The 13340-nt window shown below is 52.1% G+C and overlaps 1 protein-coding gene across 4 annotated transcripts in view; it reads left to right on the top strand.

Annotated features, from left to right (window-relative positions):
• The window catches only part of ST8SIA5 (ST8 alpha-N-acetyl-neuraminide alpha-2,8-sialyltransferase 5), a 70960-nt gene extending 59877 nt beyond the window's left edge, over positions 1-11083 (top strand). For all 4 annotated transcript variants that reach the window (XM_079108791.1, XM_079108792.1, XM_079108794.1 and 1 more), the window contains 4 exons: positions 28-172; positions 3005-3117; positions 4737-4829; positions 6008-11083. In XM_079108791.1, the coding sequence (XP_078964917.1) occupies positions 28-172; positions 3005-3117; positions 4737-4829; positions 6008-6476 (820 nt within the window). In that variant the 3' untranslated portion in view covers positions 6477-11083. The remainder of the gene's footprint in view (positions 1-27; positions 173-3004; positions 3118-4736; positions 4830-6007) is intronic.
• Positions 11084-13340: the final 2257 nt, after the last annotated feature.

Genomic DNA, 13340 nt, shown 5'->3' with positions numbered 1-13340 from the left:
TCACCCTCCTGTACCCCCACCTGGCAGGTCCACTCTGTCCAGGTGCTGCAATGCCCCCGCCTTCCTCTTCACCACCCAGAAGAACACGCCACTGGGGACGAAGCTCAAGTACGAGGTGGACACCAGCGGCATCTACCACATCAACCAGGAGATATTCCGCATGTTTCCCAAGGTGCGCTGTGCGGGGTGTGCTGTGCGGAGTGAGGGAGCCCACCCAGCCGAGGCCCTCTGAGTTATACCTGGTGATTTTGCAAGACTCATGCTCTGCCTCTGTACCCAAGTGTCTTGGTCCTGGTTGACCAGTGGCCTGGGCCCAGTAGACTGTCTGCTGGCTTCCTTGGGGTGCCATGAACGCCAACTGGCTGTCACCTGTGTGAATTTGGCAAGAAGTGGTTAAAATCCTGGTTATGCATTGCTTGCAGAGGACAGCCCGCAGCTATCTGGGAGAGGCATCTCACATCCCCCACTCCCCCACTTCACGGGTGCGAAACAGACACACAAGGCTGTGAGCACCAGAAAGCACCACCAAGGCAAATCCAGGCCCTGCGACTTGGCTCATGTCAGATGACCTTGGGAGTCAGCCTTTCACAGCCTCAGTCTCTGTCTCTAACTGGGGTGTGGAGTAGACATAGGTTCAGCTGCTCATTAAAGATCATCCTCAATACCCAAGACTTAAGCTTTTCTTTCCTTCCTTTCTCATAAGGACATTTGGAGGTGGGTTCATAGGCCTGGTATGGTGGCTCTCTGGCCCTGAGGGCCACGGAATGAGGGATGCACACATGTGAGCTGTTCAGATCACTGAGATTCTCTTGGGCTGACCTGGAGACAGTTCCTGGCTCCAGATTCTGATGGAAGGGGATGCTGTACTCAACAGATGTGGACCAGGTTTGGCCTCTGAAGAGAGGCAGGTCACGTGAGGCATGTTTACTACCAGGCTTTGGGCCAGTTTGTAGAAATGTTGAGTGGAGCCACATGCTGGGGATGCATACCTGTGATCCCAGGGACTAGGGAGGCTGAGACAGGAAGATCCTAAGTTGGAGGCCAGCCTCGGCAAACTTAGTGAGACCCTCAGCAACTTCCTGAGACCCTGTCTCAAAATAAAAAATAGAAAGTACTGGGAATGTAGCTCAGTAGTAAAGCACCCCTATGTTCAACGCACCCCCCCCACACACACACACACAGAAAATAGTAATGCCGAGTGGAGGTGTGTGCAGGTCTTTCTGGATGGAGCCTGAGGGCCTGGGAAGTACTAACGTGACCAATCCCAGAGTCTCCCTGCATTCTTACCAGAGGGCACCAGCAAGACTCAGGCATTGTGGAGCTAGGGGCAGGAGCCTAGTGGTTTCCTCCCACTTCTCAGTGCTGGAGAGGATGGTGGCAAGCCCCCTTTACAAGGTGGGTCATAGCCCTGGAACATGAGGCTGGTGACAGGTGACACAGTGAATGAATGTTTTAGTTAGCTGTTTTGCTGCTGTGGCTAAATGATCTGACCAGTACAATAATAAAGGAGGAAAGGTTTATTTGAGGGCTCACGGTTTCAGAGGTCTTAGTCCATAGAAGGTCAGCTTCATTCCTTGGGGTTTGAGGTGAGGCAGAACATCGTGGCGGGAGAGTGGCAGAGGGAAGTGGCTCACATCACCGGGAAGCAAAGAGAGAGACTTCAATCTCCAAATACAAAATATATACCCAAAGCCACAACCCAATGCCCACTTCCTCCAGCCACACCCTACCACTTCAGTTACTACTCCGTTCATCCCTATCAGGGGATTAAATCGCTGATTGGGTTAAGACTCTTATAACCCAATCGTTTCTCCTCTGAACCTTCTTGCACTGTCTCACACGTGAGCTTTTGGGGAATAGCTCATACCCAAACCATAACAGTGAAACACAGCCAGGCGTGACTTGGGGAATTGGAACAGCCAGGAGTGTGGACTGCCGAAGCCCAGGGAAAGAGCAGAGGGCACCAGACATTTTCTGGAAAGGGCCAGATAGTGAATATTTTGGGCTTTGGAGGCCAGATCACCTCTGTCACATCCCATATCCCAGCACTAAAGCAGCTATGGACATAATAAACGAAGGACAGCAGCTGTGTCCCAATAGCACAGAAAACTGAGTTGTATATAATTTTCACTTGTCACATGTCTTTGGTTTGTTTGCAGCCATTTAAAAATCTAAGGGCTGGAGGCGTGGCTCTGTGGTAGGGTCTTGGCTAGTAGACACAGGCTCTGGTTCCATCTCTAGCAAATGTAAAATATGTTCGTAGCTTGCTGGACATACAAAAACAGGTGGTGAGCCAGATGTGGCCCATGAACCGTAATTTTCTGGTCCCTGAATTCTAATTCAGGTGACAAAGAGTGGCACTTCCCTAAAGTAAGTATTGGGTTTTATAAAAATCCCAGCTTCCCAGCCTCCTGTCCCCACCCTGGAGATTCTGATTCCATGGTACTTAGATGAAGCCTGGAAGTGGATATTTTCAGGTAGTTCTTGATTTATAGAAGTTTGGAAAACATCCAGATAAAACATAATATGCCTTTGATGATTTTCCCAAGATAACCTTGGTGTTTTCCTTCCTCTGGTAAAAGTTAAAGAGTGCTTTAACTGGCTTTGACACACCTGTGCTGTTCCTGCCCTGGCCTGCGTTGGCCTCGGCCGTCCAGGGAAATGGGCTGTGAACACCAAGTCTCCCACAGACGCTGCAGCATCTCCTGGCCTAATTCCTGACACTGCCATCGTGATTCTCCAGGATCCTCCCCTATGTGCTAGGAAGAAGTCGCCTGCAGACTCCTGGGTATCAGAGGTGGGAGGGACTTTTGGGGCTACCTGGCAGTAACACGTCGATGGTGCTTCTCACGCACAAAGTGGAGACCCACTTTTCTCCACGTTTCCAGTGAGGCTGGCTCGTGGGCCAGGAGTTCATAGAGGTGGATGTGGTTGCAGAGGTGAGTGTCCCAGATGAGGGCAGGGGTGACCTTGGCTGTGACAGCTGTGCCTGTGCTTTCTCCAGGACATGCCCTACTACCGGTCCCAGTTTAAGAAGTGCGCAGTGGTGGGCAACGGAGGCATCCTCAAGAACAGCCGCTGCGGGAGGGAGATCAACAGCGCTGACTTTGTCTTCCGGTAAGAGAACCACCGGCGTCTGTACCTGCCACCGGCCCCCACTGCCCTCCTCTTCTGTGACATCCCGTGAAGTGCAGCTCCACCCCAAACCCTGATGCTGCCCTTCATGCAATTAGCCCCTGATGCCCCAGCCCCACACACCCTCATGCTCTGGGGTAGCCCTTCCTCTCTCCAGCCATATCCTTTGGGGTAGGTTGTTGGACTCTCAGGCCCTCAGTTTTCATATCTGCAGAATGGGAGGCATGTATCGAGCAAAGACCACACAACCTGTGAGGTCCTGGGGACTCATGGGCCAGGCCCATGGTAAGGTCCTCTGGCTTCTGCCTCCTTGCGGTTTTACTCTTCCCTGAGCACTGGTTGGAAGCTGGGCAGTCTTGTGGCCTCGCCCTGGCTTTAAGCTGGACTGGTCCTTATATCACTCTCCCTTATGCAGGAGGCCCTGCATAAGGAGACCCTGGCTTTCCTCTGTAGCCTGGGTAAAGATGGTTTGAAAATAAGTTTCAAGCAAAGACCCCCGGTTGAGCCTGCAGTGGGCCCTCAGGGGTTCTGGATCCAGAATCACTGGACCACGCATCGTTGGTAGCAGGGAGGGAGGCGGGGAGCTTTGGTGTGACTGGAAGTCTTGAAATAAAGACAGCTCTTGCATATTTTGGGTTCCTGGCGATGCCACTCCAGCCTTCTGTCCCTAGGAGAAGGAAGCCAAGGACACCCTGCACCAGGCTTGGAAGTAGCATCCCTGCTGTGGGTGGGTGGGTGACGTGTGAGAGACACCTCCTCCTGCTGCCCCCAGTCAGCCCACACCCTCTATGGATACTGAGGAGCCCAGAATGAGGTTGAGAGTCCTCCAACGTGGCAGCTCTCCCTGATTCTGAGCCCAGCTGCACGCTTGCCAGAGGAGGCCAGGAAGGCCCTCTCCTGAAGGCGTCTTTCGGGGAGACTCCCAGGTCTCTGGGACCTGTCTGAACTTCCGTCCAGGTGCATGACCTTAGGAAAGTCGTCTTGCCCCTATGGGCCGTGGTTCCTCATCTGCAAAGTGGGGTTAGTGAGAGCAGCTTCCTGGAGCTGGGGAATTAAGTGAGATAGTGCTGCTTCAGCTCATAGCGCCTACGGCACTGGACACTCCATCTGTGCCTAATACATGTCAGCCATTGCTCTTTCAAGGTCTTGCCCCTCCGCCTGGAATGCTCCCCACCCTGGCTCTGACCTTCCGGCTAGGCTAGTTCCCTATGTTCTCCAAGCTCAGTTCAAGGATCCCCACTCCCCCCCAGCTGTCCTCGCCTGCACTCTTCTCTGGGCCCCCGTGGAACCACTTAATGCCATGACCCTGTCCTCCAGAGGCCCAGGGAGTACTGAGCTTTTAACTATAGATTTCTTCTAGTGGTTTCTCTGCCTACTGGGTCTGGAACTTCAGTAAAACCAGTGACAGTCTGTTTGTTTGTCCTGATGCCGGATAAGGAGCAAGAAGGCTGCTGTCTTATTACCTGGCCACAGAGGTCCCATCCAGCTGGCTACCTCTGCATCCCTCTGCCCATGTGATCCCTACCTTGCCCTTGCCCCCTCCCCAGTGCCACCTGTACAGTGACTGACCACCTGCATGGGCTGCCTTGTCTCTTCTGCAGGTGCAACTTACCCCCCATCTCAGAGAAGTACACTGTGGATGTGGGGGTGAAGACAGACGTAGTCACGGTGAACCCCAGCATCATCACGGAGAGGTCAGTGGCCCTCTTTCTAGAGCTGTGCTGTCCTCTGGTAGCCAACAGTCCCAGGCTGCCACTGGACACTGGGAATGTGTCTAGTCCAGATTGAGATGTGCAGGTTGTCCCAGTAAAATATGCCCTGGGTTTCAAAGACTTAATAGGAACAAAAGGATGTAACTTACCTCATTGAATTTTAAATATTAATTCCATCCTGAAATGATAGTATTTCAATATATTGAGTTAAATAAAATATAAAAATTAATTTCTCCCATTCTTTTCAAGTTGTGTTTACTAGAACATTTAACATTGCACATGAGGCCTGCTTTGGATTTCCTCTGGACAGTGCGGGCCAACCTGCTGTCAGCTAGGGATGTCAGGATCCTCCAGAGTGTGGCCAGGGCAGGCAGTGCCCCACCTGGCTGGGGCCAGGCGGCACCGGAGAAGCCAGGGACACGATCTCAGCTCCCCATCCACCTGCCCCGGGTTGGGGGGGGTTGGGGGGAGTGTGTGCCTGGGAAGTTTCAGGGGAGGGGCCAATTTGTTGAGATCCCAAGACTGGGCATAGTCCCAATGTCCATGTCACTTTGGAGGGCAAGAGGAGGGACAGTGGAGAGGAGAGGAGGAGGGGGAGTTGATAAATTATATCAGGTGCCAAGAAAGCAGCAGAGATGGTGTGGAGGAGCGGGCAGGACGGGGTGAGAGGCCACAGAGGGGGCTGTTCAAGGTACAAAAAAAAAGCTGTGCGCGCCGGGGTAAGAGGCTGGGGAGGGGGCTGAGCCAGGACAGGGCCCGTCCTTGGGGGACCTTGGGGAAGACAGCGCAGGGCAGGATGTGAGGGCTCTGGACAGCCTGCGCTCCCCCTGTGCCCGCCCTGGGTCATCCCACCCTCTGGGGTTAAGCATGGCCTCTCCCATGCCCCCGCCGCCACACACTAGATATTTGCCCCTCGTAGTCTGGGCTGATCTCCGCGGCCATTTAAAGGGCACACCTTCCTCGGGAGGCGCGGGCGGAGCCAGGAGGGGGCGTGGCCTGGCGCGTTCCCGCCCCCGCCCTTTGCAGAGCCTCCAGGAGCAGGGGCAGGAAGCCAGCGGCTGCGGATGAGGATGGACGGAGGAGCGGGGGTCGGGTCGGGTCGGGTCGGGGCAAGGGGGGCGCAGGCGACAGGACGCCTCTCACTCTCGGTCCGCTGGCAGGTTCCACAAGCTGGAGAAGTGGCGGCGGCCCTTCTACCGCGTGCTGCAGGTGTACGAGAACGCGTCGGTGCTGCTGCCCGCCTTCTACAACACGCGCAACACCGACGTGTCCATCCGCGTCAAGTACGTGCTGGACGACTTCGAGTCGCCGCAGGCAGTCTACTACTTCCACCCGCAGTACCTGGTCAACGTGTCGCGCTACTGGCTCAGCCTGGGCGTGCGCGCCAAGCGCATCAGCACCGGCCTCATTCTGGCCACCGCGGCGCTGGAGCTCTGCGAGGAGGTGCACCTGTTTGGCTTCTGGGCCTTCCCCATGAACCCCTCGGGCCTCTACATCACCCACCACTACTACGACAACGTCAAGCCGCGCCCTGGCTTCCACGCCATGCCCTCCGAGATCTTCAACTTCCTGCACCTGCACAGCCGCGGCATCCTCCGCGTGCACACTGGCACCTGCGGCTGCTGCTGACGCGGCCACGCCCGGCTGCCCACAACCGAACCACCTCTCCTCTCCCTTCTGGCGGAACTAGGGGCCCCTGGCCCCGCAGTGCAGGGGCCTGTGGTCAGGCTGTCGCTCCCTCAGTAGTTCAGCTTTGTGCTTGGTCCTGGGGCCCGGAGACAGGGCTGGAGTGGGGACAGAGTCCGCTCTGTCCTAGGCCTGCTGGGCCTGCACTCTCTGCCTCCACCAGCCCACAGGGCGCATTTTGTTGGGCCACGTCCCCAAATCAGGGGCCTAGGGGTTGCAGGTGAATAAAGCACATTTCCACTCAATTTTAGCTTCTGAGAGAGCACGGACTGAAGTGGCCCTGTGGCTAAAGGATGACCCTAAGGGCCAGAGGGAGGAAACAGGACATCTGAGCACAGTCAAGATTTAATTCAGGCTTTGGACTCTTGACTTTTATACCACGGACTAGCCATGGGTTACTATCTCAGAGCTTAAGGCCAACCAGTGGCCAGACCTTCCAGTGAAGAAAGAACCGTTGCGAGCTCTCAGGGTTTTAGCACCCCGGTTCCACCGCCTGAGCTGGCCCACGGCCTGGGTTATTTTCATCCCGAGAGCCAGCGGCTGAAGACAGCCACACCCTTTCAAACGCATCTGGGACACACACAGTATTGGTGCCTCTAGGTTCCATCCTGCGTGTGCCCTCTTGATGAGAAGGAAATAAAGCAGTCCAACCCTTTGCACTAAGGTTTCCAAGCCAATGCTATCGACTCAATAAGTGCTTAGCAACGTGCTTCCTCTTCTGTCTCCCTATTTTCAGCTCCATTTTATCCAGGAGTTATTTATAAAGATGCGTTCCTCTTGATGTTCCTGAATACTGCAGAATCCTGCTATACTGTGTTCCTGAATGGGGACAATCAGCTGCAAAGCGTTGCCTTGTCACATGAGCTTAGCGACTGGAAGCAAGGTGGGGCCTCTGACACCAGCATCCCTGAGGTTTCTGCTGTGAAGTGGGACCCCCTGCAGTGCACGCCTGGCACCTTCATGCACAGGGACTTGTGGGGCCTGGGCTTCTGGAAATCAGCTGTGCCTAGGCTGAGAGTGGTCCCTTGTCATTTTACATCTGAAATCCTTCCCTCTGCTTCTCCCTTTCCCCCAGGTTTCCACCATGATTGTGATTGTGCCTAACAGACTCTGTTGGTGAATTGTCTTAGAACATGGCTTTGTGGAAGTGTGGATGTCAGTGCTAGGAGGCTTTGGCCTGCCCGTCCCTCTGTCCTTCCTTTCCTCCTCCCTTCCTCCTTTCCCTCTCTTCCCTTCCCCTTTCTTCCCTTCTTCTATTCTCTCTTCCCTCTTGCCTTCCTCCTTTCTTCCCTCCCTCCCTCTGACATTTCTGAAGGACCTGTTCTGGTCTTTGGTTGACCTTGGGGGGGCAGAGGTGACAAAGGCACCGTCCCTGTTCCCTGGGGTGGAGGCAGATTGCACACACATTACAGTCCTGCATGCCAGGGGAGAGGAGCTGTGAGCACAGCAGGGAGGGGGACCTTCTACCTTGTTACCTCATTTTACAGGCAGAGCCACAGGGAAACCTGAAAACAGAAAATATGGAACTAGAAGAGTTTTTTGGTTTTGTTTTGTTTTTGTACCAGGCATTGAACTCAGGGGCACTTGAACCACATCCCCAGCCCTTTTTCATATTTTATTTAGAGACAGGGTCTCACTGAGTTGCTTAGCACCTCACTGTTGCTGAGGCTGATTTTGAACTGGCATCCTCCTGCCTCAGCCTCTCGAGCTGCTGGGATTACAGGCGTGCACCACCGCACCCAGCACAGTCTCCGTTTTTTGAGGTGTTCGTGATGTGTGGATCTAAGCCATAAATATTTACTTTTATAATAGCTAAGACTGACACACTGTCATTATGTGCCAGACACTATGCTGAGCCCTTTTCCTGCATTATCTCCTGTCACATGACCCCTCAGGTGCGACTTGGGAACTTGCCCACAGTCAGGCACCCGGTGGAGGCACTGCACCCAGGCCTGTGAAGCCCCAGATCCTGCCTTAGCTCCCCAGTAGTGTCACCGGGGCTTAAATAAGAGGGATCCAGGCAGAGGCCCTGTTCTAGGGACAGATGCTCTGGAAGGCTGTCCTGGGTCCAGGCACAGTCTCTGCTTGAGGGTGCCTCTCCCCAGTCCTGCCCCTGCAGTGGTACTGAGCCACTTTTAGTGACCTTGGAGGGCAAGTGAGGTGGTCTCCATGTTTTTCAGGTGAAGAGAGATGCCCAGAAAGCATCCACATTAACTGACAACTTGATTGACTTGCCCAGGGCCACATGGTCAGCTAGAGGTTCAGCTGTGTCTCACCCAGCCTCCTGACTTACCACCTTTCTCTTGTGGCCAGTGTTGGTAGGAAAATATATTATTCCAAATGCTCAGAGAGAGCCGGGCATTGACTCTGGATGCTCTCTGCCACATTTTTCTGCAGCCCTGTCACGGTGCTGTACAGACTACAGTTAAATTTGTATTCAAGGGACATTGATTTCCCATGAACAAAACAACCACCATGTCTTCCTTTGTGCTAAACTGACTGCTCTGTGCTTGAAAGGCAGCAAAACCAGCCCATGGCTCAGTGCTTAGCCAGGCAGAAAGAAAGGTGACCCAAGGTCAGGCAGGCCTCTGGGACCAACTCAGTGATGCGGCAGCAGAACTCTGCTCACTGATCGCCTGGTGCTGCAGAGGGCAGAGACTTGGCACCGCCTTGACTGCTGAGTGTTGTGGGAAGCGAGAAGGTGCTTCCCGACCCCGAAGGGAAAGCAGAGCGCACCAGGCCTGGCACTCTCTGTGTATTCCCTGAGTGCTCATTTTGTGCCAGGCCTTGGGCTAGGTGCCAGGGGACAGGTACTGAGCAAAGTGTAGTCCCTGTGCTCCTGACGTGACAGTCTGGTGTGTGCGCACAGACATTGAGTGAAGCATCCCACAGACACACAGGAGCGCTCTGTGCGGAGTGCAGTGAAGTCCAGGTTCAGGGACAACTGCCTGGTGTGTCTGTGCAGAAGTCAGTTCTGAATCCTGGAGGTTGTCAGCATAAAGATTGTCATTGCCATACAGGGCCTACTTCTCAGGTCTCCTTGACAGCAGTGTGACATTTGATGCGGCTGGCCTCTCTGGTCTTCTCAGAGCCTGCTCTGTTTCCCAACAAACCATTCTTCCCCCAACGTGCCTCCTGCCTCTCTGAATGCTCCTCCCCAGGCTTCTTTGCGACTCATCTTCTGTGAAGCTTCCTCAGGGTTCTCTGCTCTTACTAGGAGCACTGCTGCAGGAATGTCATCTCCTCACAGCCTCCAGGTCTCCTGTCCTCACTTCTGACCCCAGCACCTGCAGGCCCATCATCCTGGGAGCATCAGAAGCATCCCCCAGGACCTTCTGTGTGTCCACACCTCAGCAGCATCTCGCCCCCAACCTGCCCTTGACTGGTAGAGTTAAAAGAACAATCTGGAATCAGAGTCTCCTCCCACTGCTTAGTAGCTCGGCCTCTATGTTTATTTGTTCACCAAATCTTGTCAATTACACCTAGTAAATACCCCTGGAGTTCATTCCCTCCCCGTGTCAGCTCTTGCCCCAATTCAGGCCCTTCTGGCTGTTCTTTTTGCTGTCAGAGAATCACCATCCGAAACCTTTTGTGGGTCCCATTGTCTGCCATCCTTTTTCCCATGATCCTCCAGGCACTGTGCTTTTGCATATGCAGATCCAAGTGCCTGGAACCACCCCCACGCTCTTACCTTCTGCTTCCGACCTTTGATCCGGCCACTTTCCCAGACAGTTTTCCCAGGTCCAGTTATGGCCCCTGCCACTTGTCCTCTACGGTCCCAGGCCAGGCACTCTCCTCTGTGCCTCTGCCGTGACCAGCGCTGACTCTGTTAGGACATCTTCAGAACACACAGCCCAAGTGTCTGTGTCCTCGGTGGAAGGTCTGTTTTTCCCTCAAAGCAAGGCCCAGGTTCTGGCTCATCTTTGTGGCCCTGGCACTGGCACAGAGCCACACTAGGGGATGTTCAGCACATGCTCACTCCTGTTAGGAGGTCTCTGGTTACTTCACAGGCTCCAGCAGTTCAGGAGACCCCATTAATAAATTGGCTAACATCACAGAGGAGTCATAAGTGAGCACAGTCCTCTGTTGGTAATTTTTATTTTGCCTAGTACTTTCCAGGTAGGCACCCATCCTGTGGAGTGGGGGCCTGCTGGCTCTAGCACCCAGTCTCTGCTTTCCTCTTTTTTTTGGGGGGGGGGGTTCTCCTTATCATAATCTTCTTGCTCATCTGCTATTTGGTTGCTGACCGATCTCTTTCTTTAGCTTAAGAGAAAGAAGGGAAAGACAGGTTCTGTTTTTCTTCCTTTCCCCTCCTTTCCTCAAACCCCTTGAGATAAGTCAGGATCTTACATTTCTGCAGCTGAAGTGCAAGGTGGGCTGTAGTATACAAGGGATTTATCAATAGTGTCTCAAAAAACTAGACACAGGTCCAGAGTTGTGGCTCAGTGCTAAGTGCTCATCTAGCACATGTGAGGCACTGGGTTTGATTCCCAGCACCATATAAAGATGAATAAATAAAATAAAGGCATTGTATACACCTATAACTAAAATATATATATATATATATATATATTTTTTTTTTTTTTTTTTTTTTCTGAGAAACAGATGAGCTGAGCTTTTCAGAATGTCTGTTCCAGTGGAAGGCCAGGGGCTCGTTCCCATGGGGCTGTGGGTGGAGGCTTCACTCTGAGTTCAACACCCTCTCTGGCCTGGTCCCTCTGCAGCAAGGGCGCCTGGTTGTGACTCATGGGTCATGTGAGGCCAGGCTATGGGTATAAGGATGGTCAGGCCAGGGTGTGCTTTCTGCTTTTCTTTTCTTTTTTTTTTTTTTTAGTTGTAGGTGGACACAGTACCTTTATTTTTTTATTTTTATGTGGTGCTGAGGATCAAACCCAGGGCCTTACGCATGCTAGGCAAGCGTTCTACCACTGAGCCACAACCCCAGCTCTCTGCTGTTCTTTTTTTTTTTTTTTTTTTCCTGCTGTTCTTGAGTGGTCTAATCAAACGAGGCCAGTCTGTGGAGGCTGATTACATCTAAGACATCCTAGCAAGGCAGTGTGCTCCTCAAAGGCAGAGTATGGATCACCTAAGTCAGATCATCTGGGTGCTTGTTAAAACGTTGATCTCAGAATCTGAAGGGGGAGGTGATGCCAGGCTTCAGTACAAGTGTCATGCCCAGTGGGGCTTTGGGTACACAACTGCTAGTGGTTCATTGGTGCTGCCATCGAGTAGCACTGTCTGGCCTGAAATGCAGAGTGGAATCTTGAGTGAGAAGAAGATGGAAACAAGAATTTGGCACACGAGCCAACTTCTACATTTTTATATTTAAATATAAAATATAACCTGCAATTAACCTAGCAACAAAAAATCAAATGCTTGGCAACTTATGATATTGACAAAATCTGTTTTGTCTCAACACTTGCAAAGATTTCTTTCTCTTTTTAATTTTTAATTGTAGTAAAATCCACATACCATAAAATTGACCATCTTGATCATTTGCAGTCCTGTTAAAACCATTCACTTTATTGTGCAGCCAATCTCCAAAACTCTTCTCATTTTGCAAAATTAAAACTTAAATCCCATTGAATGACAATGCACTTTCCCTCCCTGCCTGGCAACCAACGTTCTATTTTCTGTCTCTGATTTTGTCTGCTCTAGGTCCCTTATGTATGTGGAATCATGCAATATTTGTCTTTTTGTGACTGGCTCATTTCACTTAGCACGATATGTGAAAGGCTTCCTAAGTATAAAGAATCACTAAGGCAAAGCTGCTTTCAAATGACATTAACAGTGTCCCTTTAGCAGAATTCTGATTTTTGTATTTTCTTTGAGCAGTCCTGGGCCCTCAGTTGACCTCTGGCTTCTGGAGACCTGGGCATCTGGGTGGAGGGCAGGTGCAGGCCTCATCTTGCTTGGCCAGTGGGGCTCGGCTGTCCTTGCTACTGTGTCCTGGGTGACAATAGTCTTTTTAAAGGTCTTTAGATATTTTCTCCTGCATAATCTCTTTTGTGAATTTTTTTTTTTTTTTCATTTCAAAGAGAACCATTTACATAAGCATGACAGCTCTTGGCCACCAAGCCAGAACTCAGTGACTGTCTCCTTCCAGTTGGAAGATGCTTCCTTTGGCAATGAAGTCATGTGTGTCCTCCAACTAATGAGCTGCTCAGCTTCGGAGTACACCTTCGCTCTCCTGTAGAACTGTGGTTCTCAATCCTGTGTGTACTTTAGAATCACTGGAGTTCTTTTTAAAACAATTCCCATGCCAGGTCCTCACCTTCAAAGATCAGGGAATTTACTTCAGTTGTTCTGCGGTTGGCACCCAGTATCCTCACCCTAAAAGATCTCCCAGGCTGGGTGGTTCTTTTGTATAATGGTTGAGAATCTTCCTCCAAACAGAGGCTTTGGCTTTGGCTGTACACCAGAGGTCATCTGCAGAGCTTTAAGAAATTCTCAGGGGACCCCACCCCAAGACTTTCTGATTCTGCTGATCTGAGATGTGACCTGGGCTATTAGTGTTTTAAAACTCTCCAGGTATTTCTAATCTGTAGCAGGGCTGGGGACTGCTATTCCAGGTCTGTAGTTCTCAAATTTGAGCCTGTGTCAGACACCCTGAGAGAGGCCAGTGGCTTTGGGCCCCACTGGAGTCTCTGGGTCAATAAGGCTGATGGAGACTTAATAGCAAGCTCCTAAGCCATGCTGCTGCTGGCCCAGGGACCACACTTCCAGGATCACTGCTCTGGGTGATCTTTTAGTGACATCGGCCCTATACCCCTCTATTCTTTTTCCTGGTTTGGGGGTTGTTCCCTT

The sequence above is a fragment of the Sciurus vulgaris genome (genome assembly GCF_902686455.1).
Source record: "Sciurus vulgaris genome assembly, chromosome: 13".
Lineage (NCBI taxonomy): Eukaryota > Metazoa > Chordata > Mammalia > Rodentia > Sciuridae > Sciurus > Sciurus vulgaris.
Note: the sequence above shows the minus strand (reverse complement) of the source record. Positions and strands in the feature narration are given on the sequence as shown.